A 14,399-nucleotide genomic window follows, 5' to 3' on the forward strand; every position below is an offset into this window, starting at 1 on the left:
CAGGGGCGAAGGTTAGATCCCTGCCTGGGGAACTAAGATCCCACATGCTCTGTGGTGCTGCCCAAGTATGTTAGTTGCTCAGTCATGTCCAACTCTTTGCAACCCCAGGGACTGTGGCACACCAGGATACTCTGCCCATGGAATTCTCCAGGCAATAACACTGGAGTGGGTTGTCATTTCCTTCTCCAGGGGATCTTTCCAATCCAGGGATTGAACCCAGGTCTCCTGCACTGCAGGCTGGTTCTTTACCATCTGAGCCACCAGGGAAGCCCAAAAAACAACAAAAACAAAATGAAACAAAACAAGAAACCATGAATGAGTTAGGTAGTAGATTACACCAGCTGAAAATAAAACAAATGAACAGGAAAACTATACCCAAAGAAATTACCCAGAATGCACCAATGAGCATAAAAAAGATGTAAAGCACGAGACAATAAAAATATGGGACTTTGAGCAAGAAATCTTAATGCACGATAAACTGGAGCTCTGGAGAGATCAGTACTTTGTTTCCTGCTCCAATATGTAAAGAGATTGGAAGTTGATTCTTGCCGAGAGTTAAAAGACTTCTTCCTGGAGGAGAGGGATGAAGTTATCATTGGCAAATGTCTTAGATTTGTAGGTGGCCAAGATCAAGGAAACACCTGGAGCAAATAGCAGACTAACCAAAAGGTTTAAAAGAAAATACTTGGAAATGAGATGTAAATATGGGCTCTGAAAAGCTCTGACATATTCCTGGGACTCCAGAAGATAATATGTATATGGAGACCTATGCTCATGTTTAGGAAAAAACCTAACAACAGCCTAAGCTCTCACACCCTGAGGTTATACAATGAAAGAAGTGAAGGACAAAGCAGAATTATAAACTTCCTGGCTGATTACTGATTGTTTGCCCCCAAACACACACTGAGCCACCTGGCCAAGAGTGGGAGACTTACTGGTGACAGGCATTTATCAAAATCTCGGGCCAAGCACTAGCTGACCATAAACTGAATAAAGGCCTCAATGGCCACATATGATAAAGCACACAAAATTAGTTCTGAGAAATCACTAAAGCAACAAGCAACACACACAACAAGCAGCGACAACAGACAACAGACAACCCCGGGAAGGGGAGTGAGTCTAATCTCAAAGTTGCCACATTATTTTAAAAGTCCAATTCTTAACCAAAAACCTACGAAACACACAGAGAAACAAGAGAGTGTGTCCCAAACACAGGGAAGAGATCCATCAATAAAAACTGTCCCTAAGAACAATAAAAACTGTACCCAAGGATTTACTAGAAAAAACTTTGAAATCTACTATTTTAATATGCTTAAAGAGCTGAAGAAAACCATGCCTAAAGAATTAAAGTATGAGAATGACATCTCACCAAATAAAGAATATCAAAAAATAAACAGAAATTATAAAAGGAATAAAATAGAAATTATAAAATTTTTTTGAAAATCACTAGAAGGGCTCAAGAGCAGTACCGATGGGCAGAAGAAAAGATTTGTGACCTTGAAGAGAAGTTATTTGAAATTACACAGTCTGAGGAAAAGGAAGAAAAAAGAGTGAAGAAAAATTAACAGAGCTCAGAGATGTATCAGACAACAAGTATACCAACTTATACATAATGGGAGTCCCAGAAGAGGAGGAGAGAAAAGAACAGGAAAAAAACTTAAAGAAATAATGGTCAAAAGCATCCCATATTTAATGAAAAACATTAATAGAAGAGGCCAAATAAATTCCAAGTAAAATAAAATGTAAGAGAGGCCCTGGACAAATTGTAATAAAACTGCAAAGTCAAAGAATCTAAGACAGTCGTGACACATGGTGTACCGAGCCTCAAAATAAAATTAACAGCTGATTTCTCATCAGAAACTATAGAAGCCAAAAGGCAGTAGAATAACACATTCCAAGTACTAAAGGAAAAATAAAAAGAACCATCAATCTAGGAATTCTATATCCAGCAAAAATATCCTTCAAAAATAAAGGGGACAGAAAGTTTCTCACTAGCATACTAAGCCCTCAGGAAATACTAAACAGATTCTGTTAGCTGAACTGAAAGAAAACAGAATAGTAACTGGAATCCATATCAAAAATCAGAGTACCAGTAAAGGTATTCCACACTAACATATAAAAGACAGTGTAAATTTAATTTTCTAACTTTTCCCCTCCTATCTAATATAAGAGATAAATGCACACAGCAATAATTATAAATCTATACTGACAGGCACACAACATAAAAAGATGGTATTTGTAATGATAGTAGCATAAAAGAGAAGTGAATGGAGATACAGATGCAAAGTTCTTTTATATTACTGAAATTAAACTGCTACTAATCCAAATTAAATTACTATAAACTAAGATGTTAACTGTAATCCTTAAGGTAATCACTAAGAAAATAACTCAAAATAATACAGCAAAAGAAACAAAGGAATTAAATTGGTACATTCGAAAATATCCATCCAGCACAAAAGAAGTCATTAATTGAGGAACAGTGGAACAAAAAGAACATAACACATACAGAAAACAAATAGCAAAATAACTGACATGAATCCCACTTTATCAGCAAACACATTAGATGTTAAGTGGATTAAACTCAGATTAAAAAGCAGAGAACTGCAGAATGACTAATAAAACAAGACTTATATGCTGTCTAAAAAAGGCACACTATAAGGACAAAAATAGACTGAAAGTAATCTTTTACAGAAAGAGATACACCCTACAAACAGTAACCAAAAGAGCAGAAGTGGCTACATTGAGATAAGGATAACCTCAATGTCTTGTATTAATGAAAAACTCAATTAGTAGTTAAGAACTTTTCAACAAAAAAAATTTCAGGCCCATATATTTTTATTGGAAGAGTCATCCCATAAGGTAAGAAAGCAATAATACAAACGGAAACTATTCAAGATGTCTGAGTAACACTTTTCAATTCAATTTACAAAGTCAGCAATATCCTGGTATCAAGCCAGACAAAAGCACTGCAAAAAATATACTACAGAATGTCTTATTATCATAAATGTATAAATCTTCAACAAAATACTAGCAATACAGTATTTCAACAATATATTAAAAACAGAACACATTATGGTCAAGTGGTATTTAAAATGGGACAAGAAGGTGAGTTCTATCTATTGACAGAAGGCTGATTATTACTGAAAAACCACCAATGTAATTCAGCAAATAAAGTAAACAAGAAAAGTCATGCCACATCTCAACAGTTGCAGAGAAAGAATTTGACTAAATTCAACTTGTACTAATGACAAAAATCCTCAGCAAAAGTGAAGTAATAGAAAAGTGAAAAGTGAAAGTCACGTCCAGCTCTTTGCCCCCCATGGACTCTACAGTCCGTGGAATTCTCCAGGCCAGAATACTGGAGTGAGTAGCCTATCCCCTCTCCAGAGGATCTTTCCAACCCAGGGATCAAACCCAGGCCTCTTGCATTGCAGGAGGATTCTTTACCAGATGAGCCACAAGGAAAGCCCAAAGTAACAGAAGGGAAATTTATTTAACCTGAAAAAGCATCTACCAGAAAGTTGCAGCTATTAATAATATAATTCACAATGAAAGACTGAACACTTTTTCTCCATAAAATTGAGAATGGAGCAACGATGTGCAGTGTCACCATTTCTATTTAATATTGTCCTTGGCAGTGTGATAAAGCAAAAAAAAAAAACCACACACACAGAAAGAAATGAAAAGATCTGCACTCACAGATTAAAAGGTTGTAAAAGTTCCTAGAAGTAATAAGTTTATAAATGTTTCAAGGGACAAGGTCAATATACATTTAAATAAACTGCATTTTAATTATATAAAATACCAGTGAATAATTGGACATTTAAAAGGCAACATCATTTACAATAACATCAAATAACCAGCAAATCCAGCAAAAATATATAAATCTAGCAAAATATTTGCAAGATCTGCATGCTGAAAACTACGAAACATTGAAGGAATAAAGAAAACTTGCATAAATGAAGAGGTACACAGTATTCATAGATTGGAAGACTCAATATTAAGTGTTAAGATTAAGATATTTATTCTTCGTCCAAACTGATCTACATACGCAATACAATTCCAGTTAAAATTCCAGCAGGATATTTTGCAAAAATTATAAGCTGATTCTAAAATTTACATGGAAATGCAAAGCATTTAGATGTGTCAATGCAATTTTGAAAAATAACTACAGAGTTGGAGAACTCATACTATATAATCTCAGAGCTTATCATAAACCTACAGTAATCAAACATCTTGGTATTGGCAAAGATCAGTGGACAGGATAATATATCTAACAGTAGACCCACATATCTTTGGGTCAAATAATATCTTTGTCAAAGTTGCAAGAAAACTCATGTAGAAAGTATAACCTTTTCAATAAACAGCTGGAATGATTGGGTGTGCATACATAAACGAACAAACTTTGCACCATATACACAAAAATTAACACAAAACAGACCACAGACCTATACGTAAAACCTAACTATAACATTTCTAAAAGAAAATCTTCATGTACTTGGATAAGGTAAATAATACATCTTAGGTATGACACCAAAGACAAGCCATAGATGAAAACAAGTGATAAATAGGACTGCAACGAAATGGAAAATTGCTTTTTAAAAGTTTCTAATCGAGGAAATAAACATACAAGCCATAGACTGGAAAAAAAATCTGTAAAACATACTTTAAAAAGGACTTGAATCTAGAACATTTAATGAACTCTCAAAATCTCAGTAATTAGAAAATATCAATTAGGCAAAAGTTGCCATAATTACTCATCAGAGAAAAGACACATTTAAACCACAATGAGGTATTACTATATCCTACTAGGATGAAAAAAAATAGGACATACTGATAATACCAAAAAGTGCTGACAAGAAGGCACGGCCAAATAAAATAGTCTCATGTATTTGGCAGGAATACAAAATGAAAAATCTACTATACTCCATTATCAGCCAGATAAACAGTCTGGCAGTTTCTTACGAGGTTTAACATACATTTACCATACCACCTGGCAGTTCCACTCCTATCTATTTACCCAACGAAAAGAGAAACTTACTTCACATAGAAATCTATACAAATGTTTACAGTGCCTTTATCCGTAATCAACCATAACTGGAAACAACCCAAATGTCCTTCAACTTGTGAACAGATAACATTTAGTAGTATATCCACACAGTCAGAAACTACTTAGCAATAGAAATGCACTATCAAAATACACAACACTGATGAACCTCAAATACATTAAGCTACATGAAAGAATCCTAACTCAAAAGTTTACATACTATGTTTCCATATATGACATTTCTGGAAAAGTACTTGCTAAGGGCTGATGATAGTAGGAGAAGGTATTGACTTCAACTAACACAAATGAATTCTGGACGATACAAGAACAATCTTATCTCTCAACTGTACTGGTGGTTATGCAACTGCATACATCTGTCAACATTTACCAAATGTGAATGTCTGTCAACAAAGAGGTCATTTTCACTCCAAATAGTTTAATAAAAAGTTGATAAAAATTTAATTTTCTCAAAACTATATTCAAGATCCAATTTCAAGAGTGACCACTAAGAATCCAGAAATAAAATGTACAAATCCCAAACCAACAGAAGTATACAGGTTAAGAAATGAACACGGGGGAAAAAAAAGCCTGTTTTAGAAAGGCAAAAAGAGAAAAATCACACAACGAATGGAATCAAATTGTAGGATGGCAACAATACAAGAATATCAACAACTGGAATAGAGTTAAGGTAACTGGTTTGAACCCACACATTAAAAACAAAAAAAGTCAGACTAGATTAAGAACAAAGACCAATTATATACTATTTGTAAGAGACATCTATCTAAGCGTAAGTACATAGAAAAGCTAAAGTAGACAAATGAAAAAAGATACATTTAAACCATTTCCGAAAGAAAACTTGCATAGCTATTATATTAGATAACAAAGACTATAAGATGAAAACACTAGCAAAAGGCTCAGACATACTATCAGGTTCAATTTACCTGAAGGTAGAACAATTTTTTGGCCACCAATTCACTGGAAAAGAACAACCAACTCACTGGAAAAGACCCTGATGCTGAGAAAGACTGAAGGCAAAAGGAGAAGATGGAGATAGAGGATGAGATGGCTGGATAGGATCAATGATTCAATGGATATGAATTTGAGCCAACTCCAGAAAATAGTGAACAGGGAAAGCTGGCATGCTACAGTCCATGGGGTCGCAAAAAGTCAGACACGACCTAACAACTGAACAACAAGAGAAGTATACAGGCATAGATGGTATACCTAATAAAATAATCTCAAAGGCTATAAAGCAAAAGCTGACAAAACTGCACAGGGAAAAGGAACAAATCCAGAATTTAAATGGAAATGTTAGCATATACAACTTAATTATTCAAAAAGCAAACAGCCTAAAATTTATAAAGATATAGAAAATCTGAGGAACACCAACAAATTTGATATAATGGAGAAATATATATAGACATGTGCCTAACAATTAGAGAAACAATACTCTTTTCAGATGCAGTAAAACATTTATAAAAATTGATCACATACAAGGCCATAAAACAAGAATCAAAAGATGTCAAAGAACTGATTCATACAGGCTACCTTAACTGCCTATAATGCAATTAAGTTTAAAGCTAACAATAAAAGAAAGCTAATCTAAAGTCACACATGCATGGAAATTTTAAATAACTGATGAGTCAACGAAGGTATAATAACCTATATTAATAATAAAGTTTCCCAGGAGACATAAATGGTAAAGAACCTGCCTGCCAATGCAGGACACATGAGAGACACAGGTTCAGTCCCTGAGTGTGAAAGATCCCCTGGAGGAAGGCATTGCTACTTACTCCAGTATTCTTGCCTGGAGAATCCCATGGAAAGAGGAGCCTGGAAGGCTACAGTCCATAGGGTCACAAAGAGTTGGACACAACTGAAGAGAATTAGCAGGCACACATGCATAATAATACTTAGGCCAAAACAATGAGAATGTTTCATATCAAAAGCATAGGATGCCAAAAAACTGCCAAGTAAATTTATAGTCTTGACAAAAAAGTATAATCTTAAATACTTTTATTTACTTTCAAATAAGGAACTCTTAAGTATGAATAAGCCATATATCCAACTTAAAAAGGAAAAAACTGTAATACTGATAAATGGAACAATAGAATAAAGAAAAACAGAAACAAACCAGTTTTTAAAAAATAAAAAGCAACACTGATTCACTGAAAAGAACATAACTGACAAACCCCTGGGGAAATAAATTAGAAAAAAAGAAGACAAAAATAATCTTACTAATGAAGAAAGGGGTAATATAAACAGAGCCTAAAAATATATCTAGAGAATATCATGAACACTTTTATGCAAACAAATCTGAAAACTTTAAAAAGCTAAAAAATTTCAATATTACAGATATGGTCCAGCAAAACTGACTCATGAACAATTAGAAGGACTTGACGGTTCTTATAACTACAAATACATTGAGATGATAGTTTCACCAGGCAATGATAGTTTTATGGCCTTGTTCTACAAAAATTTCAAGAAATGGATTAATTACATACTATACAAACTCTGTGAGAAAATTAAATAAGAACAGGAAAATACAGGTCTATCTTATTCGCGAACATACAAGAAAACTCTCTTTAAAAAATTGTTGGGAAAGGCAGTCCATCAGTGTCCCTGTGTTCCGTTCTTCATTCTTCGAGAGTGTAACTGATTGTGAGGTTTATCTGTCTCATGATATGGAGCAGGTTCTGTAGCTAAATAGGCAACTATTAATAAATAGGTCAAGGCAGCCAGAGCACTAATCCATGTAACTCTTTGCACCTCTGGGGAAGCAGGACTAGTTTTTTGTAGTTAGCTATAATATTTGTTGCTTGCTTGCAAGGTGCTAGACCTTTGGACTTGGATTACTCAACTGCAATGCAAACTGTGTGTACACAACGTGTGTCTGGACCCATCTTGTAGCTTGAATGATAATGTTCTTTGTCTCTGACCCAAGAGTCTCATGTCTTCTACCACTATCCAGGAAACAATAATTGGCTAACTTAATAGATTGTTCAAACTACCATACAACTGAACTCATTTCACATGCTAGCAAGGTCATGCTCAAATCCTTCAAGCTACGCTTCAACAGTACGTGAACCAAGAATTTCCAGATGTATAATCTTGATTTAGAAAAGGCAGAGGAACCAGAGTTCAAAGTGCCAACATTCCTAGAAAATGCAAGGGAATTCTAAAAAAAAATCTGCTTCATTGACTACGCTAAAGTCTTTGTGTGGATCACAAAAAAATGTGGAAAACTCGTAAAGACATGAGAATACCAGACCACCTTACCTGTCTCCTGAGAAACCTGTATACAGGACAAGAAGCAACAGTTAGTACCAGACATGGAACAACAGACTGGTTCAAGATTAGGGAAGGAGTGTGTCAAGGTTGTATATTGTCATCCTGCTTATTTAACTTATATGCAGAGTACTTCATGGGAAATGTCAGGCTAGGAGATTCACAAGCTGGAAGCAAGACTGCCAGGAGAAATATCAACAATCTCAGATATGCAGATAATACCATTCCAATGTCACAAAGTGAAGAGGAACTACAGAGTCTCTTGATGAAAGTCAAAGAGGAGCGTGACAAACCTGGCTTAAAACTCAACATTCAGAAAACTAAGATCACGGCACCTGGTCTCATCACTTCCTGGCAAATAGATGGGGAAAAAGTAAGAACAGTGACAAATTTTATTTTCTGGGGCTCCAAAATCACAGCAGACAGTGACTGCAGCCATGAAATTAAAAGATGCTCCCTGGAAGCAAAGTTATGACAAACTTAGTGTATTAAAAAGCCAGAGACATCATTTTGCCAACAAAGGTCCATATTATAGTCAAAGATATTATTTTTCCAATAGTCATGCATGTTTGTGAGAGCCTGACCTTAAAGAAGGCTGAGTACCAAAGAATTGATGCTTTTGAACTGTGGTGCTAGAGAAGACTCTTGAGAGTCCCTTGGACAGCAAGGAGATCAAACCAGTCAAATCTTAAAGGAAATCAACCCTGAATACACACTGGAAGGACTGATGTTGAAACTCCAAAACTTTGGCCATCTGTTGTGAAGAGTCGACTCACTGGAAAAGACTCTGATGCTGGAAGAGATTGAGGGCAAGAGGTGAAGGGAGTGACAGGGGATGATATGGTTGGATGGCATCTCTGACTCAATCGATATGAGTATGAGCAAACTCTGGGAGATAAGGAAGGACAGGGAAGCCAGGTGTGCTGCAGTTCACGGAGTCACAAACAGTCACACACTACTTAGCGACTGAAAACAATGCTCTCTGATAGATTATCTTTCACTTATTGATTTACAGACGCTCATTAGATAATACAGAAGTAAGTACCTTGCCTCCTATATGAGTGACAACTGGATTTTTTAAATGCCACTTGTAAAAAGGTACTGAGAATATTAGATAAATGGGTATGTAGTTATTCATTATATTATTTTCTTTAAAATGTTACTCTTTTTATATTATGATATATTTAGTGAATTTAAAAGTTCACATAGTAAAAGAATCTTCAACTGTCACACTCCTTTTTATTTCAAGGGTGATGAGCAATTCGTGGGAGAAAGGTAGAAATTTTCAGTTATTGAAGTCAGAAATTTTTTATTATTTGGGGACATAAATGTTTAATGCTTGAGGAACTCCTTGGCCCGTATGTCAGAGAAAGTATTGCTTTACCTTAGGACATGAATTTCAAATTATTTAAAACTTACAGCTTTTCTTTCATAAAACTAATAGAGTTTGAATTTGTCTTTTAAGTGACTTAACAGAACATTTCCAGCTTACTGGACTGGCCATGTATGTAGTTTTTAAATTGGCCTTCTTCATATCCTAACTCCTAAAATACCCAACCCACCACTCATACTCAAGTCTCAAAACAGAATTTCTAAAAATTAACTTGGTGAGCCAGGATGATCAAAATCATTATCAAAATGTCAGTATCTATGCTTCAGAGGAAGACAGGAAATGGAAGAAAGGCACTTCTTTTTCTAGTTTGAAGACAAAATGGAATCTCAGAGGCAATCCATTTTCATTGTTTCTTTTAAATATATCACAACACTATTTTAAATGTTCCATTCCACTCCCTCCCCCTTTTTTAGACACAAAATACTACTACGTGGTTATTAAAACTGATGATGAATTATTTCAAGTTTTACCTCCCTAAGAATATACAGTTACCATTCATTAGGGACACTTTATTCCTTCAATTCCTTCATAAAACCAACCCTGTTTTTTACCATCTTAAAGTTATGAAAGAAGGTTGGAAGGGCTCTGATTTTCTCTCATTTCTAAAAGGTCCTTACTTTTCCATACTGATTACCTGAACATAAAATAGCACTGCCAGAAAAACAAATCTTCACAGAAGAGGAAAGGGCTGCATATAGGCATTTACCATAGAACAAACTGAAGTTTACTGAAAAGGAATTTATTCGAGAGCACAGAGAAAACTAAGTTGCATCTAGTAAAGCAGAACTGGTGCCTGACTTGAAAGTCTAAAGGGAGATTTTAACAAATGTGAATCATCAGCAGATAAATCTCTAAAACCAAAGGCCAACCAAAGATTATAGTTTGGAAGACTAACATTTTAACCAATAAAAAAGAAGGAAGGACTAAGGAGACAACAGATATTCAGGATGATTCATTCAGTTGATACACAGTATAAATTTTCTGAGAACACGTCTCTACATGAGATAACATGCAATAGAGTTGTGAAACAGAAGATATATAATATTTGCTTTTTTAGGAATGTTACACAGTATAAAGGGTAAGTCCAATTGGGTTCAATAGCAAATTATTCATTTGTCATTAACATGCTCTGCATCAATATGAGAAAGAGGAAAACAGCTCTTCTGATTATTCTTGAAAGTAAGAAACAATGGTTATCCTTGGAGACAAAAAATATACAATTATTATAATCAGTATGAAATTGTGAGTTCCATATTTTGTGAAATCTAAGATTATACAAAATGATAACCATTCACACTTATTAAGAGGAACAGAAGCCCCCACTCCAACTCTAGCTGGATAATTGTTTCAACTATAAGAATAAGATTTAACATACAGAGAATAAGGTGAAATTCACACCTTGGGTGAATCCTCAAGAAAATATTTTAGATGATAAGTATCCCCCTGTCTGTTTACTTCTTACATGATTAAAAAAAAAAAAAAAGGCAGTAAACTCCTACAAAGAAACTAAAATCACAAGTTAGACCATTCATATAATGACCCAATTTACAAAGGGTTAATTGTATAAGGCAGAGAAGCCAATGGCACCCCACTCTAGTACTCTCGCCTGGAAAATCCTATGGACGGAGGAGCCTGGTAGGCTGCAGTCCATGGGGTAGCGAAGAGTCGGACACGACTGAGCGACTTCACTTTCACCTTTCATTTTCATGCACTGGAGAAGGATATGGCAACCCACTCCAGTGTTCTTGCCTGGAGAATCCCAGGGACGGGGGAGCCTGGTGGGCTGCCATCTCTGGGGTCGCACAGAGTCGGACACAACTGAAGTGACTTAGCAGCAATTGTATAAGGAAGCCTAATACCACTTTCTTCGTTTCATTCATTTCAACAAATAACATCAGCAATCCTACCACACTTATTCGAGCTTGTTTCTTAATGCTCCATTGTATGACTTGAGCAAACACAAACAGAACATGTTCATGAGACTTAGTAGTCTTTGAAGAAGGAAAATAAAATATACAAAAGTGTATATTTTATAAGGCTTTGATTAATGTTCATTCTTTATTAGCACAAAAAATGTTTAACCAATACAGTAAATCTGCATTTAGTCCTCTGCATTCAAAATAAGCCCTTCTTCCTATGCTATGCTATAAGAGAAAGATATACAAAACAAGTATTTATGTGATTTGAGTATGACTTTCATCCCAAACTGAGATGATACCATCAGAGAATGGATTAATATGCTTGTATATAAACAACTGCTCTTACTATGTGTGGCTCATTTTTACTGTTATGCTTTTCCCTTATATAATATGTTAATGCTGTCTATCAAAATCAGACATTCTGACTGAGGTTAAAATTTATTATGTTACATCGTTTTTAAATTTTTTTAAATGGGAAAAAAAAAAAAAACCTACAGCGCTAAGTGTTAACTTAAAATATCTCCTCTAAGAAAATTCAAAGGTTTACAGAAAATTAAAAATAAAATTAAAAAATTTTCCCTCCATACAAGCTTGTAAAAATGATGGGAGCTTGTTTAAATCCTGAAGCTCAATTTGATACAGAAGAACCACTTTTCTCTTAAGAGGAACATATAGTTATAGTCTCAAAATTATACTAAAACCTGACCTAATTGTAACCAAAATGGCCTTTAAAAGGTTAAGACAGCTTCAATACTGAGTGTCAATGCTATCATTTAGAAAAGAAAAATCACTCACCTTTCAAACCTAGAGTTTGTAGCTGGAAGAGCCGACCAAGTTCATAAGGCAAAACCCGTAACAGATTGTTATTTAAAAGCAATTCCCTGTTTTAAAGAAAAAAAACAAAACAAAACTATTTTAACATATCAAACTTTATTAACACAGCCACAGTTGCTGTTCTTAACCTGCCTTTTAAGATACCATGAGTGATATCTACAATCAAGGCATTATTTCTCTACATTCATCCCAAAATGTTATAACTACCACATTTATTAAGTGTTTCTATGAATTTACTCATTCTCAAACACAAATTAAAGATATAGGAATTGTGTATCACTCTCAAATCCACTCCCTTTTCTCGCTCACCCAAAATTCCTCTCAGATACAAATTAAGAGAGACAGATATTTTATATATTCAAAGACAGCAGATATCCTCAAACCTAGTCTCCTCAATCACAGAAAAAGAAATTTTTTTAAATAAACTTCAGGATTCACTACACAGTAGCCAGTAACCCATTCAAATTTTACAGCATTACAACTTAATCACTTCAAGATACAACAATCACTGACAGAAAATATAAACATTAAAAATAAATAGGATAGTATAAATAGGACAGCACACATGAAGATCTGAATTTATGACTGTGAAATTTGGGGCAGATTATAGAGAAAATAAATGGCCAGAGTTATTAATTAATGACTAAAAGGTATAAAATCAGACACCTAAGAAGTATAAAAAAATAACAAAAACATATAGTAAAGGGATGGTGAAAAAACAAGATTTTTAAAATATTAAATGTTTAAATTTAAACATATGATAGCAATTTTTAAATATTACTATTCAACAGTAAAAAGGCAGGAAAGCAATCCTCATTTTCATTGGTTCCCCTATGCCTCAATGAGTAAAGAATTCATCTGCAATGCAGGAGACATAGGAGATGTGGGTTCAATTCCTGGATTGGAAAGATCCCCGGAGGAGGAAATAGCAACCCATTCCAATATTCTCGCCCAGAGAATTCTACGGACAGAGGAACCTGGCAGGTTACAGTCCATGGAGTCACAGAGTTGGACAGGACTGAGTGACTAAGCACACCACATACAAGGTCTCAAGATGCCTATAAAATTTTCGCCTATGAAGAAATTCTTAAAGAATCCCATTTTTGTTTGTGTTAGTCACTCATTCGTGTCCAATTCTTTGAGACCCCCATGGACTGTAGCCCACCAGACTCCTCAGCCGTGGAAATTTCCAGGAAAGAATACTAGAGTGGGTTGCCATTCCCTTCTCCAGGGGATCTTCCTGACCCAAGGATCAAACCCAGGTCTCCCACATTGCAGGCAGATTCCATCTGACCCACCAGGGTTTCTTAAAGAATCCTGAAAGACTAGAAATAAATCCATTTATTATCAGGTTTTTAAGGTTTCCTTAAGGAGTTGTCCCATCACTTCATGGGAAATAGATGGGGAAACAGTGGAAACAGTGTCAGATTTTATTTTGGGGGGGCTCCAAAATCACTGCAGATGGTGACTGCAGCCATGAAATTAAAAGACGCTTACTCCTTGGAAGAAAAGTTATGACCAACCTAGATAGCATATTGAAAAGCAGAAACATTACTTTGCCAACAAAGGTCCATCTAGTCAAGGCTATGGTTTTTTCTGTGGTCATGTATGGATGTGACAGTTGGACTGTGAAGAAAGCTGAGCGTCAAAGAATTGATGCTTTTGAACTGTGGTGTTGGAGAAGACTCTTGAGAGTCCCTTGGACTGCAGGGAGATCCAACCAGTCCATTCTGAAGATCCCCTGAAGCTATTTCTTTGGAAGGAATGATGCTAAAGCTGAAACTCCAGTACTTTGGCCACCTCATGGGAAGAGTTGACTCATTGGAAAAGACTCTGATGCTGGGAGGGATTGGGGGCAGGAGGAGAAGAGGACGACAGAGGATGAGATGTCTGGATGGCATCACGGACTCGATGGACG

General features: G+C 35.4%; 1 protein-coding gene across 4 annotated transcripts in view; it reads right to left on the minus strand.

Annotated features, from left to right (window-relative positions):
- CNOT6L (CCR4-NOT transcription complex subunit 6 like) overlaps positions 1-14,399 on the minus strand; it is a 116,624-nt gene that overhangs the window by 48,059 nt on the left and 54,166 nt on the right. For all 4 annotated transcript variants that reach the window (XM_040237166.1, XM_040237164.1, XM_040237165.1 and 1 more), the window contains exon 4: positions 12,443-12,528. In XM_040237166.1, the coding sequence (XP_040093100.1) occupies positions 12,443-12,528 (86 nt within the window). The remainder of the gene's footprint in view (positions 1-12,442; positions 12,529-14,399) is intronic.

The sequence above is a fragment of the Oryx dammah genome, unplaced genomic scaffold (genome assembly GCF_014754425.2).
Source record: "Oryx dammah isolate SB20612 unplaced genomic scaffold, SCBI_Odam_1.1 HiC_scaffold_3, whole genome shotgun sequence".
NCBI classification, from domain to species: domain Eukaryota; kingdom Metazoa; phylum Chordata; class Mammalia; order Artiodactyla; family Bovidae; genus Oryx; species Oryx dammah.